The 27,963-nt window shown below is 38.3% G+C and overlaps 1 protein-coding gene across 8 annotated transcripts in view; it reads right to left on the bottom strand.

The window, feature by feature from the left end:
• The window catches only part of GRIP1 (glutamate receptor interacting protein 1), a 678,373-nt gene that overhangs the window by 113,273 nt on the left and 537,137 nt on the right, over nucleotides 1–27,963 (bottom strand). For all 8 annotated transcript variants that reach the window (XM_032347119.1, XM_032347122.1, XM_032347116.1 and 5 more), the window contains one exon: nucleotides 25,477–25,622. In XM_032347119.1, the coding sequence (XP_032203010.1) occupies nucleotides 25,477–25,622 (146 nt within the window). The remainder of the gene's footprint in view (nucleotides 1–25,476; nucleotides 25,623–27,963) is intronic.

Below are 27,963 nucleotides of genomic sequence, written 5' to 3'. Positions count from 1 at the left end.
CCAGCTTGGCTAAAGCATAGTTGATGATTGACTTTTGTTCTGTAGGAGCTCACCCTGCGAATCTGATTACCTTTGGACTATTTTGGCCCCTTACTCCACATTTTACATGACTGATATTTTTTGTACCCTGCTTATTGGCTTATAGTGTTCTGTAAACTTTTTATTGAAGTATAACAAACATACAGAGAAATGCATAAATCATAAATCAGCTGCTTGATAACTTTTTATAAACTGAATACATCTGTGTACCCATACCCAGATCCACAAATAGAACAGTACCAGCATCAAAGAATCCCCCCACTGTATAGTCCTTTAAATCACTCCCTTGTCCCTGGTAACCACGGTCTTGACTTCTACCAGCATTGGTTAGTACTGCTTATTTTTGTAGTTTTAAAAAACAGACCCAGTTCTTACTCTTCTGATTCCGGCTTCTTCTGCTCCATATTATGTTAGTGAGATTCACGTATATTGTTGGGAACAATTTTAGGTAATTCATTCTCATTGCTATATAATATTCCATTGGGTGATTATGCCATAGTTTATCCATTCTACTATTTAGGTTTGGGGCTGTTGTTACAAATATTGTTATGAACATCTACTGTGTCTTTCGGTGGACACAGAAATGCATTTCTGTGGGAGTCATAACTAGGAGTGAATTGTTGGGCTGTAGGGTATGAATATGTCAACGCAAGTAGATACTGTTAAAGAGTTTGTCAGAAGAGTTGTATGAATTTACCTTCTAATCAGCAGGGAATGAGAGTTCCAGTTGTTCTCCATCTCTGTCACCTCGTGCTATGGTCAGTCTTTTCCACCGTGGCCATTTAGGTAGGTGTGGTAGTGGTATCACATTGTGGTTTCCATTTGCATCTCTGTGATTACTAAGGTGTTGAGCCATCTTTCCTGGCTTATTGGCCACTTTGATAACTCTTTTTTTAAAGATTGCATTTATTTATTTGACAGACAGAGATCACAAGTAGGCAGAGAGAGAGGAGGAAGTAGGCTCCCCACTGAGCAGAGCGCCCGATGCAGGGCTCGATCCTAGGACCCTGGGATCATGACCTGAGCCGAACACAGAGGCTTTAACCCACTGAGTCACCCAGGCGCCCCTTAATAACTTTTTTTAATAAAGTGCCTGCTCAAGTTTTTCCTTCCAACTTTCCATTAGGTTTTCTGGTTTATTGACTTGTGGGAATTTAAAAATAGCATATTTTTGATATGAGTCCTTTATTGGATACATGGTTTGCAAATATATTTTTCCCCTCTGCAACTTACCATTTCAGACTTTCAATGGTGTCTTTTTAGACACCAGACTTTTAATGATGTCTTTTAAGTGAAGAGAAGTTCTTAATTATTCTTTTTTTCTGTTATGGTACTTTCTGTGTTCTTTTAAAAAATCTCTGCTTACTATGAAGTCATGATGATGTTATCCCATACTTTTTCTAAGAGTTTTATTATTTGATTTTCACCTATAGATAAGGAATCTAGCTGAATTGATTTCTATGTATGGTATGGGGCAGTGTCATGGTATACTTTTTCCACATGGCTATAACCGACCCATCATCATGTGAAAGAAAATAAAACAAAACCATTCTTTTCTCACTGCATTGCAATGTCACCTTTGTCATAAACTAGGAAACTATATATGTATATTTCCGTTTCTGAACACTCTTTTTGTCACATTGGTCAATTTGTCCTTCTTACGCCAGTACCACACTGTCTGAATTATGTTAGCTTTTTCACAGATCCTGATGTATGGTAGGATTAGTACTCTGTTCTTCTTCCAGACTGCCTTGGGTTTTCTTGGCCCATTGCAGAGTGATGTCTTACCATGAATGTAGTTCAGGGGAAGCTAGAACCCAGTAGCTAAATAAATGAAAGCATTTTGGCCCCTGGCTAAGGGAATAATACTATATGAAATAATCATCTTAGGACTGACATGGCAGGTTTCAATATTAAATTTTATAGACTCACATAGTACTTATAGATATTTAAACGTGTTTTGTAGGATACTAACAAAAGTCTTCTAACACTAATTTCTCAGGCTCTAATCTTATCCCATGTAGATTAATAATAAAGAGTTTTTAAATTTTAAAACAGAGGATGAGAAAAATCAGGTCACAACGTTTCTTAAAGAAATTTATGAGTTCAGACAGAGTGAGTTGGGATGCACATTGTAGACAATGCCATGTGTCTAACTGCACAAACTCCAGAAGCTTCCATTTCCACTGCCAGTCCTAATGTGATGACTTTGTAAAAATGGTGTAATTTCACCAGGAGCAAGCTTTCAGGAAACTCACAAAATCTATGTCCTATTTGCTTTAAAAGGTGTAAACAGCCAAATGAATCTGGCATTTAAGTGACCAGCACCAAGGGGAAAGTAGAAATATTTGCCAAAAAGTAAAAAATTCTTTGCCCTGACTGTTAAAAACATTTGGCATTTATGCATGGCTACTGTGTCATCATCATATTCCCTATCACCACTCTCCAGGAAGTCTGATTCCTCCTCAGTCTAAAAATAGTCCCTGTCAGGTTTTCTGAGCTGGGTAAGTGATCCACGCAAAAAATGGGATGAATCTCCATCCGATTCTGCTGAGGCAGAGAAAGTACTTAAGTAGGAATAAGTGTCTGCCAGCCTGAAAAAGAATTCCTACTACTCAGGATTCTTAACCTCCCAGGACTAAGAGGAACGGTCAGTCAGGAAAAGCAAAGGCTTCAATAGCAAGACACAGACTCTCTGGCACCCTGTGCTAGATTTGGCTTTATGTATACCGTTAAAAAAAAGGTATCCTAGCTCCCTAGGAACCAGATCTGAAATAAGACAAATGAATACCAACCATAGAGGCATCCTAAAAGCCAACTTTCTTGTACGTTGCCAAAAATATACTTAGAAATACTTAAAAGCATCTATATTTCTGACTGACCTTGGGTTTTTATAGGGGGTAAAGACAGTATTTAAAGAAAGTAATGCTGGGCAAATGTATAGACCTAAAGATATGGCTAGATAAAAAAAAGGAAAAACAACTTGATCATCATGTATTAAAACCATAATGTCTTGTCAATGAAGAAGCAAACGACACCTGACCAAGGCATCAAGAGTGAGAGCTACCACTGCCCAGCCCCCACCCCACACCACAGCTTGGGCCAATGGTGATCACTGGATGGAAATAATAAGCACAGAGTCTACTGTTTTGAATCTGGTAGGTCCTCAATAAATATCAATTTATTCATCATAAATAAATACAATTTCTAATTAGAAAAGTTTGACATTGGGGTACCTGGGTTGCTCAGTAGGGTAAGCCTCTGCCTTTGGCTCAGGTCATGATCTCAGGGTCCTGGGATCGAGCCCCGCATCGGGCTCTCTGCTCAGTGGGGAGCCTGCTTCCCCCACTGCGCCCTCCTGCCTCTCTGCCTACTTGTGATCTCTGTCAAATAAATAAATAAAATCTTTAAAATAAAAAAAGAAAAGAGAAAAGTTTGACATAGCTGGAAAACATAGAAAATAAGCTGGATGGCAGATCTGAAAAAGTTTAGATAGGCTGGAATGATGGGTGAATGTTTAGAAATTATTGTTCAACAGCACAAACAACGATATGCCTTCCTTTCTGCTGCGAATTATAGTTTACAAAGTGCTTTCTTATATATCATCGTGTTCTCTTTGTCACAACCCTCCGGGATGGGATGGTCATTTTAAATGCTCTCCAGGTAATTCCACTGTAGATTAAGCATAGAGGACTCCTGCCTTAGACTTTGGCAGGAGGTTGTCTGCTGTTAGTACTGAACATTTAAAAAAAAAAAAAAGAAAAGAAAAGAAAAGAAAAGAAGTGGTCAAGTAGGGGTGCCTGGGTGGCTCAGTCAGTTAAGTGACTGCCTTTAGCTAGGGTCATGGTCTCCTCCAGGTCCTGGGATCAAGCCCTAGGTCAGATTTCCTGCTTAGTGGGGAGTCTACTTCTCCCTCTCCCTCTGCCCCTCTCACCACTCGTGCTCTCTCTCTCTCTCTCAAAATAAATAAATAAATAAATAAATTTAAAAAACGTCTTTAAAAAAAGTGTTCAAATAGAGCTTGGTAAGGAAGGTCCTGAAGGGATTCCTGCATTGGGAAGTGGTCCAAGCAGATGCTGCTGAGATTTAACTGTAGTGTGTTAACTTTAGAGAGTACCATCTCCAGGGAGCCTTGTGTGTCTTCAGAAGTGTGTGTAGAACATCATCTTTTTGTTACAGTTATAGATATATATTCTTGTATTCAAGCCTTCTATAGGCATCTGTCTCTTGACCAGGGAGGGCATTTGAAGATGACAAACAGCCTTTCATGCTACTCTAAGATACTCTACTATTGAAGAGAAATTGAAACAACTCCTGGAATATTTCAAAAGATGAAAGTAGAAAGCCTCCCTAAACCAGTACACACAGCACAAGTAGCTCCGCCGTGAACTTGAGAATCTCTGGAGTCCAAGCACCTTTGGCACATGACTGGAGAATTAAGGAAGATGAGAGCCTTTGCCAAAGGACAAGAGGTGACAAATGTCTCCAGTGTAAAGCCACCATTACGGAACCCTGACTCAGATGATGGTGCCGTGATATCTTCATTATGTTAGGAAGTGAACACAGACCCGACTTTGGGAGTATACTTGTGTTCCTTTTCCTGGACTATCCATTGCTCTCCTGTCTTTGGAGACTAACTAGATCCTAATGCTTTGGGCTCATTGTGGCGATCGTGGTCATCATGCAGTGCTTGGGAATCCGCGAAGATGTCTCTGGATGTGCATGAGCTATTAAGAGACCAAGGAAAAAAATAGGTAGAAGGATTCCTGGATTCCTATGCCCCACTCCCTTAGTCTGAGTAGCTTTACAAGAATTCATATTGGTAAAAACGCCTGAATGATTAAACACCAGTAGATAATTAATTCACTGTCTCACTTTCTTCCTCTTACTCAGAACTCTCTTAGGTACTTAATGTTAAATATTTGATGCTCTGGGATTTTTTTTTTTCCCCTCAGTAATGCACTTAGGACTAAAATGATTATATTTTCTTATTTTTTTAAAAGAATTAATTTACCTACTTACTTACTTGAGAGAGAGGCACAGAGAGAGCACAAGCATGGAGAGAGGCAGAGGGAGGGGCAGAGAATCTCAAGCAGATTCCACGCTGAGCACAGAGCCAGACCTGGGGCTCAATTTCATGACCCTGAGATCATGACCTGAGCCAAAACCAAGAGTCAGATGCTTAACCAATGGAGTCGGCCACCCAGGTAGTTATATTTTAAATAGTAAGATTTTACTTTTATATTTAAATATTCCCTGTAAGTCTTTTATTTTTGAAAGATTATCAACTGAGTCTTACATTTCAACTTCAAAATTTTAGGTTTAGAATATATAAAGATACCCTAAAGATACAAACGTAGTGATCCAAAGGGGCACGTGCACCCGAATGTTTATAGCAGCAATGTCCACAATAGCCAAACTGTGGAAAGAACCTAGATGTCCATCAACAGATGAATGGATCAAGAAGATGTGGTATATATACACAATGGAATACTATGCAGCCATCAAAAGAAATGAGATCTTGCCATTTGCGACAACATGGATGGAACTAGAGCGTATCATGCTTAGAGAAATAAGTCAAGCAGAGAAAGACAACTATCATATGATCTCCCTGATATGAGGAAGTGGTGATGCAACATGGGGGCTTAAGTGGGTAGGAGAAGAATCAATGAAACAAGATGGGATTGGGAGGGAGACAAACCATAAGTGACTCTTAATCTCACAAAACAAATTGAGGGTTGCTGGGGGGAGGGGGTTTGGGAGAAGGGGGTGGGATTATGGACACTGGGGAGGGTATGTGCTTTGGTGAGTGCTGTGAAGTGTGTAAACCTGGTGATTCACAGACCTGTACCCCTGGGGATAAAAATATATGTTTATAAAAAATAAAAAATTAAAAAAAAAGAATATATAAAGATACATTTCATTAGTTTTTCTGCTGCTTCCAAAGCTTTCATCCATACTTAAAATATTTGCTGTTTCATACATTGGCCATAATGACTGTCAGTCTTCTGTGGGCACATAATCAGATGTGTGAGGGCAATCTGGCTTTAATCTTAGGTTTTACACAATATTATCTGTGTGAACTTGGGCAGTAAATGCCACCTCTTCAATACAATTTCTTCACTTATGAAAAATAAGGATAACGATTTATATGTCACAAGATTGCTATGACAGAATCGATGAAACAGGTAAAGTACTTTGCATAATGCTTCACAGAAATTAACCACACACATTAGTACTTCTGTCCTTCTTTGCTACTTCCTGGGATAAACCCAGGACATGCTGATGTCATCTATGCTGCTTAATTAACTTCCTAGTTGATGTGAACAATTACTTTCTTTACTTAACTACAGAAAGAGAACAAAAACCTCTTACATCAGTGAATGAAATTATTACTTATATGCCCCCAGAAGTTTGAATCTTTGCCTAATGTACTATGTAGTGATGTTGTCATTAAGAGAAAGTTTTAACAGAAAAGAAAGGAAGGGCAGGATGACAGAGCTGGACAGTATTCTAGTATATCGTTAGTTAGATTTTCTTGTGTCTTTCCACTTACTTAGCTTTAAGTGCCGTAAATGATCTCAATATTCCTCTCTCTCTGCAATTTCAAATTATCTACATTGCTATGGATTTATTTTATAACCTATAACTAATGAATCCATATCTTGGACAAGGTAGTCAAGAAACACATGTGGAGCCTTTGAACGATACAATAATGAAAATTAAATCAATTTTCATTTTTTTTCCACAGATGGGATATTTAGTATATCTGCCAAATGATATCCTCAGCTTGAATGACCGCAGTAAAAACTCAGGCCCCCACATGCTCTCCTGAGTTCAAGAATTCTGCAAGTAAGGCTGCCAAACTTTTGCTGCAATTCTGTTTGGATAGGAAGGCTCAGGTGAAGCAGATTCTGCAAGGCAAATGTCCCCCTCGGCACAGAACTATCCTATAAGGGCCTCAACAGATGCGTTCAAGTCAGGAAATCATCTCCGAGAAGGAAGATGTCCCAGAGTATCCCAAAGCACTTCTCCACAGTGTGAGACATCTTAGACAGAGTCTGTGGCAAAATCTGAAAGGGGTCCTGAGAAGCAGGCAACCAACCGCCAGGAACTCATAAGGCAAAAAGGCCGGTGAGATTTCCCTTGCATGCTGCTAAAATATTGCTGGAGTACTCAACCCAGTTCTTGTGCATTAATGATAAGCACTCCTCCTGCCTCTCTCAGAGAGAGAGAATGTGTGTAGCTTAGTAGTATTTTTTTTTTTAAACCTCTTGATAGTCGCCAAGTTCAACATGCCAGGATGAAAGGCTCCAATGAGCCCAATATGTCAGGTCTCAAAAACTTGCTTGTTCAAATATCTGATGCTTAGCTGGAATCACAGTTATGAATGTCTAGGAGAATCTCCCTTTTACCAGTATCTATAGGGCTCAGGCCTCTGTGAAAGGCATGGGATATGACAGAGGCCGGACAGAGAGTATGGATGGTACAACACATCGACATTCCCAATGAACAGCAACAGCTATCATTAAACAGAGGCTGTAGATCCTCAAATGATCTCAAATGCAGAACACGGAGCTTTCAACCAGCTAATACCCCGTAAGGAGACTAGTATATTCCCTAAGAGTCTGGATCTCCAGACTAACGTTTACTGTTAGACTCTAGGGCTACGTGTGGTGTCTTGGAATCACTGAAAATAGCTAATGAAAATTTGGGCAAGAAATCAGCTGCAGGTATGGGTCAGTGAGTCACCGAAAAGGCTTCCAAGTGGCTCTCTGGGTATTAAAGCACCCTGATGGTTTTGTCTGTTACCTGCAGGAAATGCTTCTTGAAGGAAAGAGAAGGGAAGGAGAGGGGGGTGGGGGTGAGAGAAGGGGGGGCAGGAATGAGAAGGGGAGGGGAGAAAAAAGGAGACAAAAGGGAAAGAGGAAGGGAGGGAAGGAAGACAAGAATGAGTAAGAATATTAAACTAGGAATAGGAGTTGGTTACTGAAGACTTTATTGTATCTTTTACTATTACCTTTGGAGTTCTTCAGAGATGAGTAAATATTTATTCTCAATTTAGTGAAATACAGTAGATGCACTGTCCTTAAGCTGTTTGTCTTTCATTCATTCAACAAATATTTAATGTGCACTTTCTTTGGGCTGCACGCATATGCTTTGCATACGGTGGTGAAAATATTTACTGTCCCTATCCCTGCCCTTTCGGTGCTTACAGTGTCCTGAAGGAGACAACAGATAGGGGATAATTACTGTGAAGGAAAAGTAAGGGTTCCCTGGGCAAGTAGAACAGGGAGAGCTAACTGAAACAGGGTGCCAGGGAAGTTGTCTCTGAGGAAGTGACACGGAAGTAGAGACATTAAAGGATATGTACAAAACAGTTGGGTAAAGAATGTGTTTGTGTGCAAGGGCCAGAGAATCACTTCTGAGGCAATGGGAACAGAACTTGCAAAGTCCCTGAGGATGGGAGCCTGGTATGGGGCGGGGGGTTACAAAAAAGAGCCCTGGGACTCTAAGAGAAGAGAGCTTCTGGGAAACCACGGAAAGTAGAGCGGGGGGCAGCTTTGGGACAGAGCATACAGGGATTCAGGGGCACAGCACAGTTTAACTTTATTGGAAATTTAGTGGGGCCACACTGAGCTAAGGGGCCATAGGCGTTAAAGGTCTCTGGGACTTCTGTGGGAGCACAGATATGAGTGGGAGTGAGGGGCGAAGAGGAGACAGACGAGCCGGGAGGTAACTGGGAGACGGCTCACTGCATCTGTGAGTGACAGGCAAGGACGAGTGCATGGAAAGCTAAATGGAACAAGCCAGGTGACGACAGGGAGAAGAACTGGCTGGCTGGAACAGGGTGAGGGAAAATGAAGGATGAGCCAGGGCTCCGGTTTGAGAACTCGGATGGAGGCACCACCACCTGGGATGGGGAAGACGAGAGAACAGGTCAGGGGCAGGAGTCAAGTTCAGTTCTCAACACTGAGCTTTAGGAATTATCATAGAAACATGGCATTAAGACTGCTCAGGTGGTTAAATGGCTTTGACCAAAGCTTCTGGAATCAGACATAACGTTTGAATCCTGGCTCTGGTATACTCCACTGAGGAAAATTATTTTATTTTCTCCGCTTCCTGAAATGGGGGATATACACACATTTACCTCAGAAGGTAAGAACACAATGCGATAATGTTTATAAAGTGCCTTCAACAGAGTAAGTACTTAGTAAATGGTAGTTAGGACTACTATAATTTGCTAATAGCAGCATTAGCATCATATATGATGTCAAAGGCTGAATTTTAATTTTGACATTTATAAACTATGTCATCCAGGGGAATAATGTATGTTAGATTTCTAATTTTTAAAGCAGCCCAAATCCTTCCTTTTCTTCAATATAAGACATATAAAAACAAGAACTCGAATATCCTTGATTTTGTCTTGAACCTATAGGACCCACCAATAGGTGATGAGAAACCCGGAATGAACAATTCTTTCTTCGTATCGCAAGGAAGAGAAGATGAACAATATTTAGTCTGTGGCAGTAGGAGCTCTGTAAAAAACAGCAGTGCCCTCAGGAAAAGACCCTATTTAAGATCAGTCTCACGTGTGTTCCCTGAGAAGGAACAAAAAGTTGCTTAAGATATGCAAATATTAACTGCAGAGTTCTTACCTAATATTCTAGAAATGTAAACATTTCTTCAGCATTAACCATCATATGTGAGATGATCATGAAGCCTATGTTTTGATTTGTTCAATCAAAGTGCAAATGAGTTTACTAGCTTAGTGTGAACTGACCTATAATTGTAGAAGTCGTGTAGATTCTTGTATCAATCAGAAAGCATCAGACTCGCAAGGTCAATATAATCCTTTCAGGCTTTCTCAAAAAACATGGTTTAATAGAGGCAAGAGGAAGATAAAATAGGATAAGGATTGTAAAATGTCCTGAAGACTAAAAGCGTTCTCAACACATGAGAAGTTATTTTGAATATCATTAAATTAAAGGGAAAGGCAGGCTTCTTCACATGAATTACTCCTTGTTTATTTGTTCATTCATCTGTTTGGTCAGCCAAGAGATAAACAGGGCACTGCGGAGGATACAGTATGGGTATGAAGTAGCTCTGCCCTCAAGGAGTTTTCCATCTCAGAGAAGAGAGAAGTCACACACATAAACAACGACACTCCCATACTCAGTGGCGTAAAGACTATAAAAAGTGTATTAAAGAAGATAGAAGCTAGGATGACAGAGGGGCTGCTGCCAACTGGAGTTGCTAGGTCTAGCTTCAAGAAACAGAAGTATGTTTTCTCATTGGCAGGTATTGTCTTCATGTGTTTCTAAGAAAACAGAAGCCAATGGGTCTCTGGTTTATTTCTTTGTTTCCACTCTGACGTTGTTGATGTCAGCAAAAAAATGTAGGTTTGTTTTTTTGGAGAGGGTCATGTTTTCTTTTTCCATTTAGCCTAGAAATGGTGGATCCCACCTGCCACGTCCCTCTAAAATAATAAAATATATCTAGAATATGGGGGGGGGGAAAGAAACAGAAGTAAAGCTGGAAGGCCGTAATAGAGTGAGAAAGCTCACAGAACAACAAAAATAATAAGAATAGTAACAGCAGATTTTTTTTATTTCTATGTGCGCTGGGAATATACCAAGTGCTTTAAATGTACTAACAACTTTAATCACCACGGTAACCACAGGAAGGAGCTGCTATGATGAATCCCTATTTTACAGATGGGGAAACTGAGGCCTAGAAGGAAGACACACCTAGAAAGTTGCAGAGCCAGGAATCATACCTGAGTCCTTTAAATACTATACTTGCAGGTGGGATGAAAGTCATGAGGAAATACACAAAAATGGTAGGACATGTTCACAAATTATTAAATGTCCAGTGTGGCTGATGAAGCACAGGATTTTCCAGGGATACAACAAAAAACTAACTTAGAAAAGTAGGTCAGGAAAAGCTTGGGGACGGCCTGAGTCTCAGAATAAAGACTTTGGGTTTTATTTTATAGCTAACGGGTGGGGAGATGTCCAAATAAAGATGGCGGTCGTTGTCAGAATAGACGATAACATTGTGAGAGAGTATGTTCAGAGACAGGAAAGTAAAGAGGTTGGGGGAAGAAGTTTGAAATGGCTCTTTACATTTTACTTTTGCAAAATAAAATAATTCCGTAGGAGGTTTGGTCTGTTTAGCAGTCAATTGATGTTTGTTGTGAATTACTCCGTTAGATGCTCTAATGATTTCAAGTGGGATTAACGCAGGGTAGTAGTGCCCTCATAGAGATCAGGTGAAAACTTGCTGGCTTTTCTATTTCCTATTTTATTACCAACATGACCCCTTCAGGTGATGAGAACTAAAATCTGCAGAGAGAAGATGCTGGATATTTGTGTGTTTCTAAAGGAAATGAGTATGAAAAGTTTGATCTCAATCTGCTTCTGTGAATTCACAGTAGAAAATTCTTCAGTTATCTTCAAGTAAACCAGAGGGTCCTTACAAAAATGCTCTGACCTCCTGACTTTCATGAAGACAGATTCAGGGCAGTTGTTAGCATTATAACTGTGGATCACACAGAACATCCAGGAGGCAGGGGACTACAGTGGTGCAGGCATATTGAACAAATGGACAGTGGCATCAGTATCATAGCCACAAAGACAAGTAGAAATACTGTTTATTCCCTATATATTTATGACTACTGGCAGTCAACCTGATACTTTAACCCCCACTAGTATTCCATAAATAATGCTAAAAAAATAATAATTTTACTATACACCAGGTACTGAAGTGGCTGCTGTTGAATAAAGGTAACTTAAGTATGGAGAAAGAGGTTTCATGTCTCATAGGAAGTTTGTGGTCTTCTGTTTCTTTGGAAGTTATCACCCATAGCTAATACATAATGGTTAACAGGAAAGTATAAAGATATGAAAAGACACAAAAAAGAATAAATTTTCCCCAGTAAAAGATGATTTGGTGCTCATCTGAATTAAGAATTAAGCAAGGAATTACAAAACTAGTATCCAATCGCAGAGCAAAGTAATCTTGATTAGTACTTGGGTAGTATTCTAAAAAAAAAAAATGGCCAAGAACTGACCTTGTGATCGAGAGAAGTGCTTATCTGTTACCCTTCTTAAAAGGAAATACAATTCTGCTCTACCTAATACATGTACATGACCTTAAAGAAACCATGCAAAGAGATTTCCCCTGACAGAATTCAGTCAGTTTTTCATTTTTCTAAAACACACTAAAATTAAAGATCTAATTTTCCCCTTAAGGGACATGTTTAATTTTAGAAGATAATATTCAATCAGAAATTGAGGGAATTTTAACCCATTTTCCATTAATTTATTAATGTCTCAGAATGCCAAGATGCAGATTCTTGCAGTTAATGGTTTCACAGCAGTAACTTGGCCTGATGCCTATTACAGAAATGCTGGGAAGAAATCTCAGGGAAATTTTAATTGTCAGTGAGATTGCTGGGTTTGTTTTGATTAACAAGGGAAATGACCAACTTTCCTTTTTAGATAGTGTTTTGGCTGTACCATTTTAGTTCACTTTGAACTATAGTTAAATGTTATTTTGAACTATTTTTGTACATAGTATTTTGCTTTGGAGTTACATTATTGAGAAAAGAAGTGGTAATTACTTCTTAAATCTTTCATGAGAAGTTGCTAAATTCAAAGACCCATAATTTTAGAGCTGGAAGAAATTTTGAGATGATGTGGTCTAGTCTCCTCAGGTCCCAAGTGACAACAGTGATCCAAAAGACTTAAAGGACCTTTCTGATTCGATTATAATGGATAGCACCTAATATACAGTAAAATGGGCTCTTGTCAAAAAGGTAGATGTTAAATTGCTAACCTATATTACTCCTACACTGGTACCACCACCCATCTCCTTAGTACCTAATATAACACGGAACTCCTAGGAGTGAACTCCTGATTGATATTCTACAGTATTTTATGTTCTTACATTAGTCTTCTTGAGTTATTTAAAAATGTGCATGAGTACATCTTACACTAAAATCAGACTGTCCACATCACTTTAGAGACCCAGAAACTAAAAACTAACGCACTCAGCGTGGGCTTTCAACGGACATTATCTGCTGCCAAGCCCAAGGAAAGAATCAGGGTGCAATCATCATAAAGAAACAAGCTAGTAGGAAGCAGAATGGGGAGGGGCACCTGGGTGGCTCAGTGGGTTAAAACATCTGCCTTCAGCTCACGTCATGATCTCAGGGTCCTGGGATCGAGCCCCACATTGGGCTCTCTGCTCGGCAGGGAGCCTGCTTCCCCCTCTCTCTCTGCCTGCTGCTCTGCCTACTTGTGATCTCTCTCTCTCTCTCTCTCTGCCAAATAAATAAATAAATGAATAAATAAATAAATAAATAAAGGAAGCAGAAAGGGGAACCAAGAGAGGCTCATATGAGAGGGACTGAGAGTTGGCCGTTCTGAGTTAGGCTGAGCATCTCTACTACACTGCCAAACATGTGAGATGACAAATAGTTGTAGCTTTAAGCTCTAGTTTGTGATATTTTGCTCTGTAGCACTAGTTAATACTAACACCTTGCTCATAGCACTGGCTAATAGTTATCGAGGACTAAAATCCAATGACAACACTGGATTTGGTAGATGAAGACGGTAGAACAAACTAGATGGAATTTTACATCTTCCTCTAGGCATCTGTATGTCTAAATCTTAGGACATTTCCAAAAAAGCATCCAAGCAGTTTCGTGAATGTTACATCTTCAATCTACCAATTCTGGCATTTCTTCTCCATGTCATAGTTAGGGTTAATTGGTAATATATGTAACTAAAATAGGGTTTGTATACATAACGTACAAAGAACTCACATAAATTTATAATGATACAGTGGCCTAACAGAAGGGGGAAAAAAAAATGGATCAAAAGATTTGAACAAACACACAGCAAACGAGAATATCCAGATGGCCAATAATGAAAAGGTTCCCAACATCCTTATTCATCTGGAAATAGACATTAAAGTCACAAAGACATACCATCACACACTGAGAATGGTTAGAATGAAAAGGATTGACAATGCCAAGTGCTGGGGAAGATGTGAAGGAAGCAAAACAGTTGGTGCAAATGAAAATGGGTACATCCACTTTGAAGAATTGTTTAAGACCATATACTAAAGTTGGGCATAAATGTAACTTATGGCCTAGCATTTTCACTCCTAGGGATAACCTCAGAGAAACACATATCCATGTTCACTCAAAGACGTATGCCAGAATGTTCACAGCAGCATTACTTATGAGTCTAAACTGGACAGTACCCAAATGATCCACAGGAAGGGCTAAATTGTGATCTAGTGCTACAGGAGAATACTATGATGACAATGAAAAAGAATGAATTGCTGTTATAAGTAACAGTAGGAGAGCACCTCACAAAAACACTGTTGGACAAGAGAAACCCAAGGCCAAAGAAATACACTATCTGATTCCATTTATATACAGTTCAAAAATCAGGAAAATAATAAATTTATGGTTTAGGAAATCAAGATGGGGTTACACTGAGGAAAGAGATGGAGTAGTGATTGGGTGGAGACAGAGTGGGGTTTTTGGCAATAATAGTTATGTTCTATTTCTTGACCTGAGTGGAGAACATATGAGTGAAAAGTCAACGAGGTGTAAAAGTAAGATTTCAGCACTTTCCTATTTGTGTCTTGGACTATAATACACAAGTAAAGTTAAAAACACATCTATTATAATCTAGTAATATAAAATAAAAACATACTCTTTCTAATTTAAGGTAGCTCTCTCATCATCCACTTCTTTTGCATCCATAAACATATGACAAGTGGCTCTGAGTTCGAATACGTAAAAGAACTATATGAGGAGGAATAAGAGTGTTCTGCAAAAATTAATTTTTTAGGTAAAAATGTTATAAGGAAATCTACCTTCTATCTTAGAAAAATAACATTCCAAATAAATGGCTGTTGCCATTTGAAGATTAGACATTTTTGTGTAGAAAACTCTTTCTGAAATTGTCTATGAAGTCGAAGTTATGCTGGTCTCCCACAAAGCATGTATGTTATAAATACTTCCAGGAGCCCTTGAAAAACTCAGTTTCCAGTATATCAAGATCATCCGGAAGAAACGGACTAGAATGTACAAATAGTAGCCAATTTCCTCTTGGTACCTGTGACTCAGAAGTCGCTGGTAGAAGTGTTATATCTAAATCTTGATATTCTGAAAAAATGAAATGCAAAGCATAGCCAAGATCCAGTCGTGACAACACCAATAAACCAACACTTTGATTGCAAAAGGGTTAGTCATCTTTTCTGAAGATTTGTAATGTACAAATCGATCCCTACTAAAATAGTTACTTGAAAACTACTGAGGACTATCCATACATCTGGGCAAACATATAATACACTTGGGCATTTCCAATGAAAGGATAATATTTTTCTTGGCATCCTTGGTTTTGCATGCTGGCTTAGTCCAGGTAAATAAAAGGAAAGGTTTGAAGCTGAGCAGAGAAATTGTTAAGAGGAGAGTCACAGGCTTACAGGAACACAAAAAAAACACCCACAGGCAGATTAAGAGGGTTTTGTGATTTAAAGATTCATAATGTCATTCTGCAATGTAAGAAGATGTCATGAAGTAACTTCATTTTAGACTTACCACATAAGCATCGATATTTCGCTATATTCTATACACATCCACTTAATGGTGATTAGTCATAAGAACAGCTAATCTATAGGTGATTGCATTGTTCAATCTGCCGTTATCATTAAGAGCCTCCTATGTATATCTAGAGTCTCCATGTGAGATAAAGAAATAAGCAAAGAAGATGATTCAGTCAGTGTTCCCAAGGAGTCTACAGAACCCAGAAGCACAACAGAAAAACTCACAGGTAGCTAAGGCAAGACAAAATGTAAATCCCTCACAAGTTGCCAAAAAAGTACTAGTGGGGTTCAAAAGGGAGAGAAAATGAGAGAAACTGGGTGAACTAAATCAGAGTAGGATCAGGGAAAGAGGTGGAGTTGACTTAGGTATATTTATATAGAGAGAGTATATTTTTGAAAGGTCTGTGCATGGGAATAGTAGATATTAGAAACAACAGTAGAGGGGCGCCTGGGTGGCTCAGTGGGTTAAGCCTCTGCCTTCGGCTCAGGTCATGATCTCAGGGTCCTGGGACTGAGCCCCACATCAGGCTCTCTGCTCGGAAGCAAGTAGACTGCTTCCCCCTGTCTCTCTCTCTGCCTGCTGCTCTGCCTACTTGTGATCTCTGTCAAATAAATAAATAAAATCTTAAAAAAAAAAAAACAGTAGAAAAATGCACAGTATTTGAGAAAACATTTTAGTACCTTTTCCATCTTAGTATCAATGATAATAACTTGTTGGTTACATTTGATATCTACTAAAATGATTCTGATACTGTTTTTTAGTAAAAAATCTTACTTAAATTATACTACAGTGAGCCTTGTTTAATACGGTCAACAGGAAATCCATATTAACTGATGGCTCTCCACAGGACTTCCCATGGAAGAAAGAGGAAAGTTATAAAATAAATAATTATTAGAGGATCTTAAAATTTTTAAAAATCCTGAATAAGCTATTTTAGTACAGATTTGGTATAATCTTCTAAACCTCTTGACTCTGCACTGATCTGAAGATTAAATTGTTCAGAACAATGTCCTTGAGATAACTGTGTGCTCCTCTCTCCCAAAGATTCAAGTATCTTTAATATTAAATACATTACCAGAAACATATTTTAGAAATATTTTTAGCAAAGTTTTAAGCAAAGTAAGTGTTTTGATGAATTTTAGAAAATAAAACTATCCAGGACACATATGTCTCAAATACTCTTTTTATCAGTGACTCAGTATTGTCCAGAATAAAGCTTCAGCTACTTCTTAATTCAAGGTAATAATGGAAGACCTGAGTTCATTTTAGGGAAGTGGAGCATGGAAATAGTTAACTTTAATTTCCCAGAATTCAGTAACACTTTAGTTTAGTTATGGTAAGCACTTTATATGCATTCACTCAATCTTTCCATCAAACCATTGTAGAAGTGCTATTATCATCCCTGGTTTAGAGATAGGAAGGTTGAAGTTTGGAGAGGCTCAGTAACATGTCCAAGGTCAACAGAGAGCCAAGACCCATCCAAGTTTGTTTGACTTAAAAGTTTGTTTGACTTAATGAAGTCATTGTTTTCAGATGTTCTTATTCTCCGTGTATTTTATGTTACTTGGTTTCCAGTAGCAGAACTCCCAGACCCAGTTGTTTGGTAATACACTTCTACAATAATAAAGGGGGATGCTTTTCCCTACAAATATTTTAAACAAGTTCATGTTTACTGAGCACATATTTTGTGTCAAATGCCAAGTATGTATTGATTCTCTTGCTTCTCATAGCAACTTGTGAGTTTGGTAGTATAATTACCACCATTCTGCAAAGGAAAAATCTCTCCTCTGTGACTCAGCACTTTGCTTTGGTTCTCCATCTCTTCCACTGGATGCTTCTTCTCAACTTACTCCATAGGTTCCGCTTTATCCTTCTGACCTGTGACTTGTCACTTTTGGAGAGCCCCAGAGCTCAGTCCTCTCTTCTCTCTCTCACTTCCTTATGGTGCCTCATGGTTTTAAGATCCATCTCTGTGCTGTTGACTCAATAATTTATATCACCAGGCACCTGGGTGGCTCAGTCATTAAGCGTCTGCCTTTGGCTCAGGTCATGAGACCAGGGTCCTGGAATCAAGTCTTGCATCAGGTTCTCTCCTTGGTGGGAAGCCTGTTTCTCCCTCTCCCACTCCCCCTGCTTATGTTCCCTCTCTCGCTGTCTCTCTCTGTCAAATAAATAAATAAAAAATCTTAAAAAAAAATTCATATCACCTACGCTAACCTCTGCAGTAAAATCCAGGCTTAAATATGCAACTGCATACTCTACACATCACTTAGATGATAGACATCTGAAACATAACACATCCAAAATTGAACTCTTAATTTCCTTCTCACAGTCTTCCTTATCTCAATACACTTTCCTTAAAATTTTAACACAGACTAACTTCACTTTGAGTAATAAAATCTAGAGTTGCAACCCTTTTCCAAATAGGTTACTGAATTCGCCAACATTTATATTCTGAGATTTGCTGAAAAATATATCTGATTCCAAGGTTGAGATTTATGGTTGTATGCACACGCGTGCGCACTCACACACACACACACAACTTACTTAGAAATAATTTGTGTACATTTAATAATGTATAAATAAGATCAATATATTGACGATTATAGATATACTCATCTAAGATACACTGTGTCATATTTTTAATAGTATATGAATAAATAAAAGTACTAAAAGTAAAACCAATGCAACAAGTATGTCCCACTGGCAAATGAAAAGGCACGCCACATGGTTATTCACTGAGGCAATGTACATTAAAGTGGGGTACCGTTACACATCCATCAGAAGAGTTAGCATGAATCAGACTGAGAATACCAAGTTCTAGTGGGGTTGTGAAGGAAAGGAAACTCTCACATTAGAGAAAATATAACTCATGTTAGTGGGAATATAATGTTTACCATTAAAATATGGTCTCAAAAGGGCATCTATTACTTTCATCAAGTCAATACCATCTGCTCTGGGGAAGTGCCATTTTTCTGTCTCATTCTGTTGGGGCTGTTTACCATACATTCCTGCCTCCCTTACCAAAAGAGCAAAGAGTGTATTATATCTCTGGATATAGTGACTCGTATAATGGTCAGCTTTTGCTTCAAGCTAAGTCACTAAGAATCCTCTAGGGGTGATCCAATCTCATTTCTTTCTCTGACCTCATCAACATTCAAGGTAATGGATACTTGTGGCTGCTGGGGCCATCTTATCATAAGATAAGGGGTGTCCTACTAGAGAGACAGAGGCCTATGACATTACTGAACTTGTATTTGAAGCTAGGATACACCACGGACTTCTGACTTTTGCAGGCAAATAAATTCCCTCCTGATGCTAGGTTATACTGGGTTTCTGTTATTTGTACTTGATGGTATCCTCGTATACTGTTGAACTACTGCTCTTCATTTTCCCAGTTTAAGCCCTCAAGTTTTCTGTTGCATTTTTTGGCATCTATTTAGCTTTATCTAAGAGTGATAGGAAGGTAACTGAATGGAGGCCTATAAACTTTGAGTTTTATATATTCTTTCCTAAATTTATTTCTTTTGTATTTCTAAATAGCTCCTAGTTCCTAGTTTCCTTTAAAAAATGAATGTCTTTTTGTTTTAAATGCTTAATTATTGAGGACTTTAGTATCTTAATGAGCTGAATAGGGTAAATATCATTATTCTTATTTTATAGAAGGAAAACATAATACAAAGAAATGAAGTCATTGAGTCTAACTTCAAGGGAGATTGGCAAAAGTACAAAATAGGAGTCGATATAATCTAATGCCTACCTCAACACATTTTCCCTTAGGATTTGAGAAATATATTATGTATAAAAAGAATTGATAATCTGGGTGCCTGGGTGGCTCAGTGGGTTAAGCCGCTGCCTTCGGCTCAGGTCATGATCTCAGGGTCCTGGGATCGAGTCCCACATCGGGCTCTCTGCTCAGCAGGGAGGCTGCTTCCTCCTCTCTCTCTCTCTCTGCCTGCCTCTCTGCCTACTTGTAATCTCTGTCAAATAAAATAAAAAAAAAAAAAAAAAAAAAAGAATTGATAATCTTTAGGCCAGTACCTGACCTAGAGTCTCAAGCATTATAAAACATGTTTAATACTTACATTCAATAAAGAAAATATCAGTGTCTTTGTTTTATTTTCCCATTAAAAAAATCCTTTTCTGCTCATATCCTGTTAAAAATTTGATAAAACTAATTTTTTTTGGTTTATCAAATATTAAGTCTATGAATGTTAGATTTTTTTCACAAAAAATAGGGTGGTAAACTATTTTTTAATGGCAATTGACTTATAAAGAGTTTGAAATGCTAATTGGGCCTCTTAGAGTAAATAGGCTGTGTTGTATAAGAACTCATTTCATTCCTTTTGAGGAAGAAAAGTTACAAAAGTTATAAAAGAAAAAGTATTACCAAAAAAGGGAAATGTGTTTTTTGTTAGAAAAAGCTTCCATTAATATCTGATGGGCAATTATAATTTAAAGTATCCCATATTCTAAGGCACCAGTTTTACTTCTCTTTTCTCAAACTGTCATTCTCAATCATTTGACCTTGTGGATACTCAACACTATTGTAACCCAATTAGGAAAACAGGAATGGGAAAAAGCAAGAAAGACAAACATCAGGTAAGACAATTAGAATAGAGAAACTGAGAGGAATGGGAAAAAGCAAGAAAGACAAACATCAGGTAAGACAATTAGAACAGAGAAACTGAGAGCAGAATATTAAAAAGAACTGGGTGGCTGGAAAGGAAAGGAGGAAGAACAGAGGATGAAATAAAGGAAGAAAAGAGGAGAGAAGAAGTTGAGAGACAGTAAGCAAGTGGGTACAAGAGAGGTGAAAAAGAAGAAAAGAGAGAAAAAAGAATTTAAAAAGAAATTGAAAAAAAAAAAAAAGGAATAACCCAAATCAACGTTTGCTCATTTACTACATAAAGCTAACAAAACTTAGAATAATATAACAGATGTAGTATATATATAAATATTTTTTCCAAATATAAATGTGTGTCCTTTGATATGGTAACAAGAGCTCATATGCTCTAACTTCAGTTTAAAAGTCTGATCCTGGATTCTGGTGTGAAACTAGATACAGAGATCAGAACAACTAGCCCAGATGTAGAGGTTAGTATATTTAATAATTAAATGTATGATTAAAAAAATTAAAAAATAGGGGATATGTGACAGATCTTTCATTAAGTGATTGGGATATTAGGTAACTGTTTAGAAAAAAATAATATTTAAATTCTAAGAAAAAAGTTAAGTAAAAAAAAAACACTTCAATATGTTAAAAATGGGAAACTACTGACAAAGTTTTTAAAAAAACTGATAAGGATGAATGTCCTTAATATTTAGTTTACACAAACCAATAAAAAATTAAGAGCATATCCAATAGGGAGTGAATAAAGGCAAAAGCATACAATAAAAAATGAAACTGGCTAGTGTTCATATGAAAAAATATTTGTACTAGAAATTTTTAAGAGTAAATTAAAATATAAATGCAATTTTCACTTAACAAATCAGAGGGAGTAAAAGTGATAATTTCTAATATTGACAAGCTCTGGTGAGATAGGTACAGTTAAAACATTGCTGGTAGTAATATAAAATAGTATACATTTTCTGGAGGACAATTTAGAATGAATATCTAAATAAGAACTACATACTTTAATGAAATCAGAAATACAGACAAAGATTTGGGTAAAAGGATATTCATTCCAGTTATTTGTAATAGCACTTTATTGGGAAATGGTTATGCAAACACAGCATTTATTTTTGAGTGGGTTACGAAGTACGAATTTAACTGAATTTTCCCCATGTGGCTAGTTGACCCAGCATCAAACATTGACTAGTTCAAGTTTTCCCCACAGATGTAAGATTATACCTCTGTTTCCGTATCCACAGTGGTTTGTTTATAGGTATTCCATTCTCTTCCACTGATTTTTTTATTATCCTATGGCTGATATTACACAGACTTAACAGCATCATTTTAGAATGAGTCTTGATATTGGGTAGAACAAGTTTTTCTGCTTTCCTATTGTTTCAAAAACATTTTGGCCTTCCCCCTCCCTTTCTTACTCAAAGTACATTTCATTTTTATTTATTTTTATTTTTTTAAAGATTTTATTTACTTACCTGACAGAGATCACAAGTAGGCAGAGAGAGAGAGGAGGAAGCAGGCTCTCCGCAGAGCAGACAGCTCGATGCGGGGCTCGATCCCAGGACCCTGGGATCATGACCTGAGCCAAAGGCAGAGGCCTTAACCCACTGAGCCACCCAGGCGCCCCTCAAAGTACATTTTAGAAATAGCTTAGTAAGGTCCTCCCAAAGATCCTTTTAAGATTTTGGGTAGAATTGAATTTATGGATGCATTTGAGAGAAATGACATCTCTTAGATATTAAGATTTCCCATTCAATAATGTTACATAGGTCTTCATTGAAGTATTTTTTTAATGTATATACCTGTATCTATATATTTATGTAATGGGCACACACAACTTTTTTATATTTATTCCTTTCTATTGCTATTATAAACGGTCTCCTAAAATTTTAACTTTCTGTTTTTGGCTGATACAAAGAAATGCAACTGATTTTTGTATACTGATCTTATATTTAGCAACTCTTATATTTAGCAACCTCTTAATGTGTTTCCTTCCTGATGGCCCACTTTCCCCTATGTTTGGGGCTATTTGAGAACTCTGAGGTGTGGAAACTGTCAAACATCATTCAGAACAAATGAACTGGGGTGAAGGCAGACAGATGGGTCACCCCTTCCCCTACTGATGCTGGCAATAATGGAACATGGAGGAATTTCCTCTGAAGTAGTATCCATCCCCATGCTAGAGTGCTTGCCTCTTTGAGGTAGAGTGCTCAGGCCCTATAGACATATTGTTTCCTTCAGTTTGGGAGCTGGTTCCTTTTAAGCTTTCAGGTTTTAGTCCACACGTCACCTTTTCACTGACCACCCTACTGACTTCTGAACTCTCCCCTGTACTTTCCTTTATTCCCTATCACAGAATCCAGTTCATACTCTTTATAGCAGGTAAGGATCACATATCATGGGTGTATGTTTGATCAAGATCTTGTTTACTGTCTGTCCTCCCCATCTACTGGAGGCTTCATAACACGCAGGGACCAAATCTGTTTACAGTACTCCTGTATTTTTGTTACCTGCCACTTAGCTCAATAAATATTGGTGGACTGAATGAATGATTAGATATATTAAACATCTGCTTGAATTTTTAATGTTAATAATATATTGTACCATCATTTAAAATATATTTTACTGGATAATTTTATTTTAACTCCATTACCTTTAACATAGGCATCGCTAGTCCCCATTTGACCAATGAGATAACAAAAGGCACAGGGAAATAAGTAACACGGTCCAAAGCAACAGTTAGAAATCAGTGGAGTGAAAAACAGGGCTCAAGTCACCTAACTCCGAATCCCAATCAAAACTATATAACAAAAGAGAAAGAAATAGAAAAGAAGGAGGGAGAGGATACAAGAGAAGAGAGATGAGGGAGGAAAGTTCACTTATTTCTGAATTTTCCATGTCAAGGGCACACCATTCAGTTTATTCTGCTAAAAACTCTTTAAATCTCATACTTTAAATTTTTTTTTTTAAAGATTTTAGTTATTTATTTGACAGACAGAGATCACAAGTAGGCAGAGAGAGAGGAGGAAGCAGGCTCCCTGCTGAGCAGTTCCCAGGACCCTGAGATCATGACCTGAGCTGAAGGCAGAGGCCTAACCCAGTAAGCCACCCAGGCACCCCCATACTTTAAGTCTTTTCAGAAGCTTCATACCTCATTAAAACATTTCAGGCCAGTAGATATATTAAGACTTCCAAGCAACACTGTTCTCCATGAATCATACAGAGGTGGGTAAGAAAGGAGTTGGCAGTTACAGAGTAAGTCTCTTTTCCTCCAATACACTTCGCCAGTATAAAACTTCCTGGTAAAATCCAGTCAGATAATTATGTCTGATAATTGCAAGAAGTACTTAGAACGTGATTCAATTTCAACTTCCAATTCATTATTTTATCACTTTTCCTGCCTTAGTTAAAAATTACACAAAACTTTGGCTTTCTCGTAACATTTAAAAGCCAGATGAGAATCTCTTCCAAGTTTTGCCATAGTTGTGAGGGTAGAAATAGAATTCATTTCCATTGGAAGCATTATTGAAAGAAAGAACAGTACACTACATTTTGCTAGATATGTCTCCTAAGGTGAGGGAAAGAAAAGCAAAAATAAACTGTTGGGACTACATCAAAATAAAAAGCTTTTACACAGCGAAGGAAACTATCAACAAAACAAAAAGGCTACCTAGTAAATTGGAGAAGATCTGCAAATGGTACATCTGATAAAGGTTAATATCTGAAATGTATAAAGAACTTCTATAATTCAACACTGAAAAACCAAATAATCCCACTAAAAATGGGCAGAAGAACTGAATAGACATTTTTCCACAGAAGACATTCAGATACAAACAGACACATGAGACACATGAGAAGATGCTCGACATCACTAATCACCAGTTGGTGAGGATGTGGAAGAGAAGGAACCCTCATGCACTGTGGGTGGGAATGTAAAATGATGCTTCAGTATGGGGGGGGGGGTTCTTCAAACAATTAAAAATTGCAATACCCTATGTTCCAATAATTCCACTATTGGGTTTTTACCTAAAGAAGACAAAAACACTAACTTGATAAGATACATGAACCTTTATGTTTATGGCATTATTTTCAATAGCTAAGATACAGAATCAACCTAAGTGTCCACAGATAGATGAATAGATTAGGAAGGTATGTCATCTGATGCAGCCATAAAAAAGGATGAGACAGTGCCAGTTGAGACAACATGGACGGACCTAGTGGGCATTCTGCTACATGAAGAGAGTCAGACAAGGCAAATACTGTATGATTTCATTCATATGTGGAATCTTAAAAAAATCAAACAAATGAATAAACAAACAAAAGGCAGAATGAGGCCTATAAATACAGAGAACAAACTGATGGTTACCAGAGGGGAAAAGGGTGGGGGGATGGGCAAAACAGGGGAAGGGGAGTGGGAGATGGAGGTTTCTAGTTACGGAATGAACATGTCATGGGATTGAAAGTTGCAGCAGAGGGGATATAATCAAAGGTACTGTAATAGTGCTGCATGGGGACGGATGGTAGCTACAGTTGCGGTGAGCATAGCGTTACATACAAGCTTGTCAAATCACCAGGTGTACACCTGAAATGAATGCTACATTGTGTCAGCTCTATTTAAAAAAAAATACTACACTCAACAGTATTTGTACTTTAATCAATGATTCTCATTGATTTTAATCAATGATTCCATATGTCTCCTTTTCTTTTTCTGTTCCTAAATCTAATGATAAGGTGCTTGGTAATTTCCACTGATTCTGCTTAGGGAGCTTCACACTGTGAAGTTCCAAGAAGGAGAGAAATCTCCCATTCTTCCCAGTCTCCGGGTAGTAAAAGACAAAATACCAGCCCTTACGTTAATAATACTATTTTTGTGATTTGGCGGGGAAAATACTTTGCTGCCAAAGGGTAATCCACACAGCAGAACTGATAGCTAAGTGAAACACTCTGACGGAATGGGACCTTATTACAGAAGCTATTGACACAAGAACTCTAACTCGCTGAAAAGTACCACTCACCTCTTCCTGAACCCAACAGAGTAATGATACAGTACTGACGAAAATCTGTCTGCTGCAGGAGGACAGAAGAGTCCATTCTTAATCCAGAGTGGTTTATCAGGGATGGACAATGACATGACCTAGAGCTTAGTGAGCCCCACGTCAGGACTCGGACATACCCATCACTGAGACATCATATTCTATCAGCAGTGTTGCTTCTTGTCCGCACTGTTTAAGAATACTCATGGCTTCAGCATGTGTGGTTCCGAGAAGCCGAATTCCATCCACACTGAGCAACCTGTCGCCAGGTTTGATCGTGCCCTCTCTGCAGGGAGAACAGAGAAACAGTCTTCATTAGCGGAACATAATGTGGTTTAGCATTAACAGCCGCTTAGCTAAAGCGGTTCTTACACGTGTTTGGCCATCCATCCCATCTGCATTTCCTTTTAAGCATCGTTGTGACCGTAAGGGAGGAAAGCCGTAACCCTGAGCAGAAAATTGCTGCAATATGCATGTCAGTAATAAGGAAATGACTACCCATCAGTCAACCACCAAGTCACCCACACTTAACTCTTGGGGCGCAAAAGTATGAAATGCACAGTTTTCTTCCCTTTTCTAGGTTTTTGCCAAAATACCCAAAATTCATTTGCTAGAGCCTGGCTTTGGAAAACTAGGTAAATGTTTTGGAAAACTAGGTAAATCCTACTTTTTAGTAGCATTTACCTAGTTTTCCAAAGCCAGGTGAGCAGAAAAGACTGCTGATTCCATTCAGTTTGTTACTGGTGAACCCAAGTGGGACAGGGAGCACTGGAGAAAAATTTCCCTAGTCTATAAATTTCCTTATTGATTTATCAGGCCATTTTGGTAACCATTAAATGGACTCAGTCTCATATTCCCTATGAGAGAGGGAAATATTATTCTTTCTGCTGTGACCACAGACACTAAGGTACTGGAAAAAGATGCCTCAGATATTAGGGTACACCACTAAAATACAGCCCAGGAGCCTCCTAGATCATAACCTCCCTGCCTCAGGGAGGATCATGGAGATGAGAAAACCAAATGGGGGGATTGCAAGTTTAGGATTTGAAAGGATAAAACTCTCTTAAATATCTTTCACCTAGATAACTCTCGAGAATTTTGACTCTAAATTTTTATCTTAAATTTTTAGATTCCATTTCATCCCAAATTAAATTGGTTATACATTGCTCACAAACTAGTGGCCTGCTTCTGACATTTTGGTCAACCCCAACCTAAATGTTAATAAGGAACGGAAATGTTATTTACTTCCAGAAAAATCATTGACAAGAGAAAACAACCTCTTTGTAATCTCTTATTTTATATTAAACACAAACTTTTTAGAAAAGTAAGCTAACCGCATGAGTTTTGAAGGAAAAGAAACCTGAATTCCTATCCTGGCTCTTCCATGTATAAGCTAGCTGCCAAGTCACTTAAGCATACCATACCTCAATTTTGTCACCTGTAAGTGTGGATTAAAAAATACTTCATTTCGTAGGCAGCTGTGAGGATGAAATAAAATAATGTCTGCCAAGCACTTAGTACACTTCCTGGCACATGGTTAAGTGCTCAAAAAATAGTATGTATCATTACTGTTTCTATTGCATAAGGGAAGGTTTAAAAACTGTATCCTCGTTTGAAACATAGTGCAAAATCTGGGATAATCAGGGGATTTTTTTCCCCAACCCCTCAACAATATCGAAAGGCAGGAGTTGTGGTCTCCTGCCTTTATGGAACTGACTTTTGCTGTGGGAAATTAATACAAAGACAAGTATCTCCTGAGACAGCTAAGTTGTGAGTTTACTTAGGACCCCTCCCCGACGTTTATGACGTGAAAGGAAAGAGCCGCCCTTCCGAATATTCTAATCAGTAAGAAAGAGATAGCTCTAGACACTGACCACCCTCCTTCCCTCTTACTAAAAGTCACTTTCAGGGGCACCTGGATGGCTCAGTCGGTTAAGCGGCTGTCTTCTGCTCAGGTCGTGATCTCAGGGTCCTGGGATAGAGTACGTTGGGCTCCCTGCTCAGTGGGGAGTCTGCTTCTCCTCCACCCCTCTCCCCAGCTTGTACTCTCTCTCTCATATAAATAAGTAAAATCTTAAAAAAAAAAAAATTCCCTTCCATTCTGACATACATAATCGTCATCAAAAGGTAATAATAGTCATAAGAATGTGGATAATAGTAACAACCAAAATGCCACCACCCATCTTTTTGGGTTAGGAGATTAGCAATTGGGGATGATGCATGTAAAGCGCTTGCCAAAAAAACCAGCCACCTTTTATTAAGTATCTACTGCATGACAGGTCCCCTGCAAGGCACTAAGCAGTCTTTGATATAACTTTGAAGACCTTGAGGGGCGCCTGGGTGGCTCAGTCATTAAGTGTCTGCCTTCGGCTCAGGTCATGATCCCAGGGTCCTGGGATTGAGTCCCGAGTCAGGCTCCCTGCTCAGTGGAAAGCCTGCTTCTCCCTTTCCCACTCCCCCTGCTTGTGTTCCCACTCTCGCTGTGCTCTATCAAATAAATAAATAAACAAAAAACAAAAACAAAACCCTGAAGACCTTAAAAGGTAGGTATTGGTGTCTACATTTTACAGTGGAGGAAACTGAGCTCAGAACCATTAAGTCACTTGCCAAACACATAGGGTAATTAA

The sequence above is a fragment of the Mustela erminea genome, chromosome 6 (genome assembly GCF_009829155.1).
Source record: "Mustela erminea isolate mMusErm1 chromosome 6, mMusErm1.Pri, whole genome shotgun sequence".
Classification (NCBI taxonomy): domain Eukaryota; kingdom Metazoa; phylum Chordata; class Mammalia; order Carnivora; family Mustelidae; genus Mustela; species Mustela erminea.
Note: the sequence above shows the minus strand (reverse complement) of the source record. Positions and strands in the feature narration are given on the sequence as shown.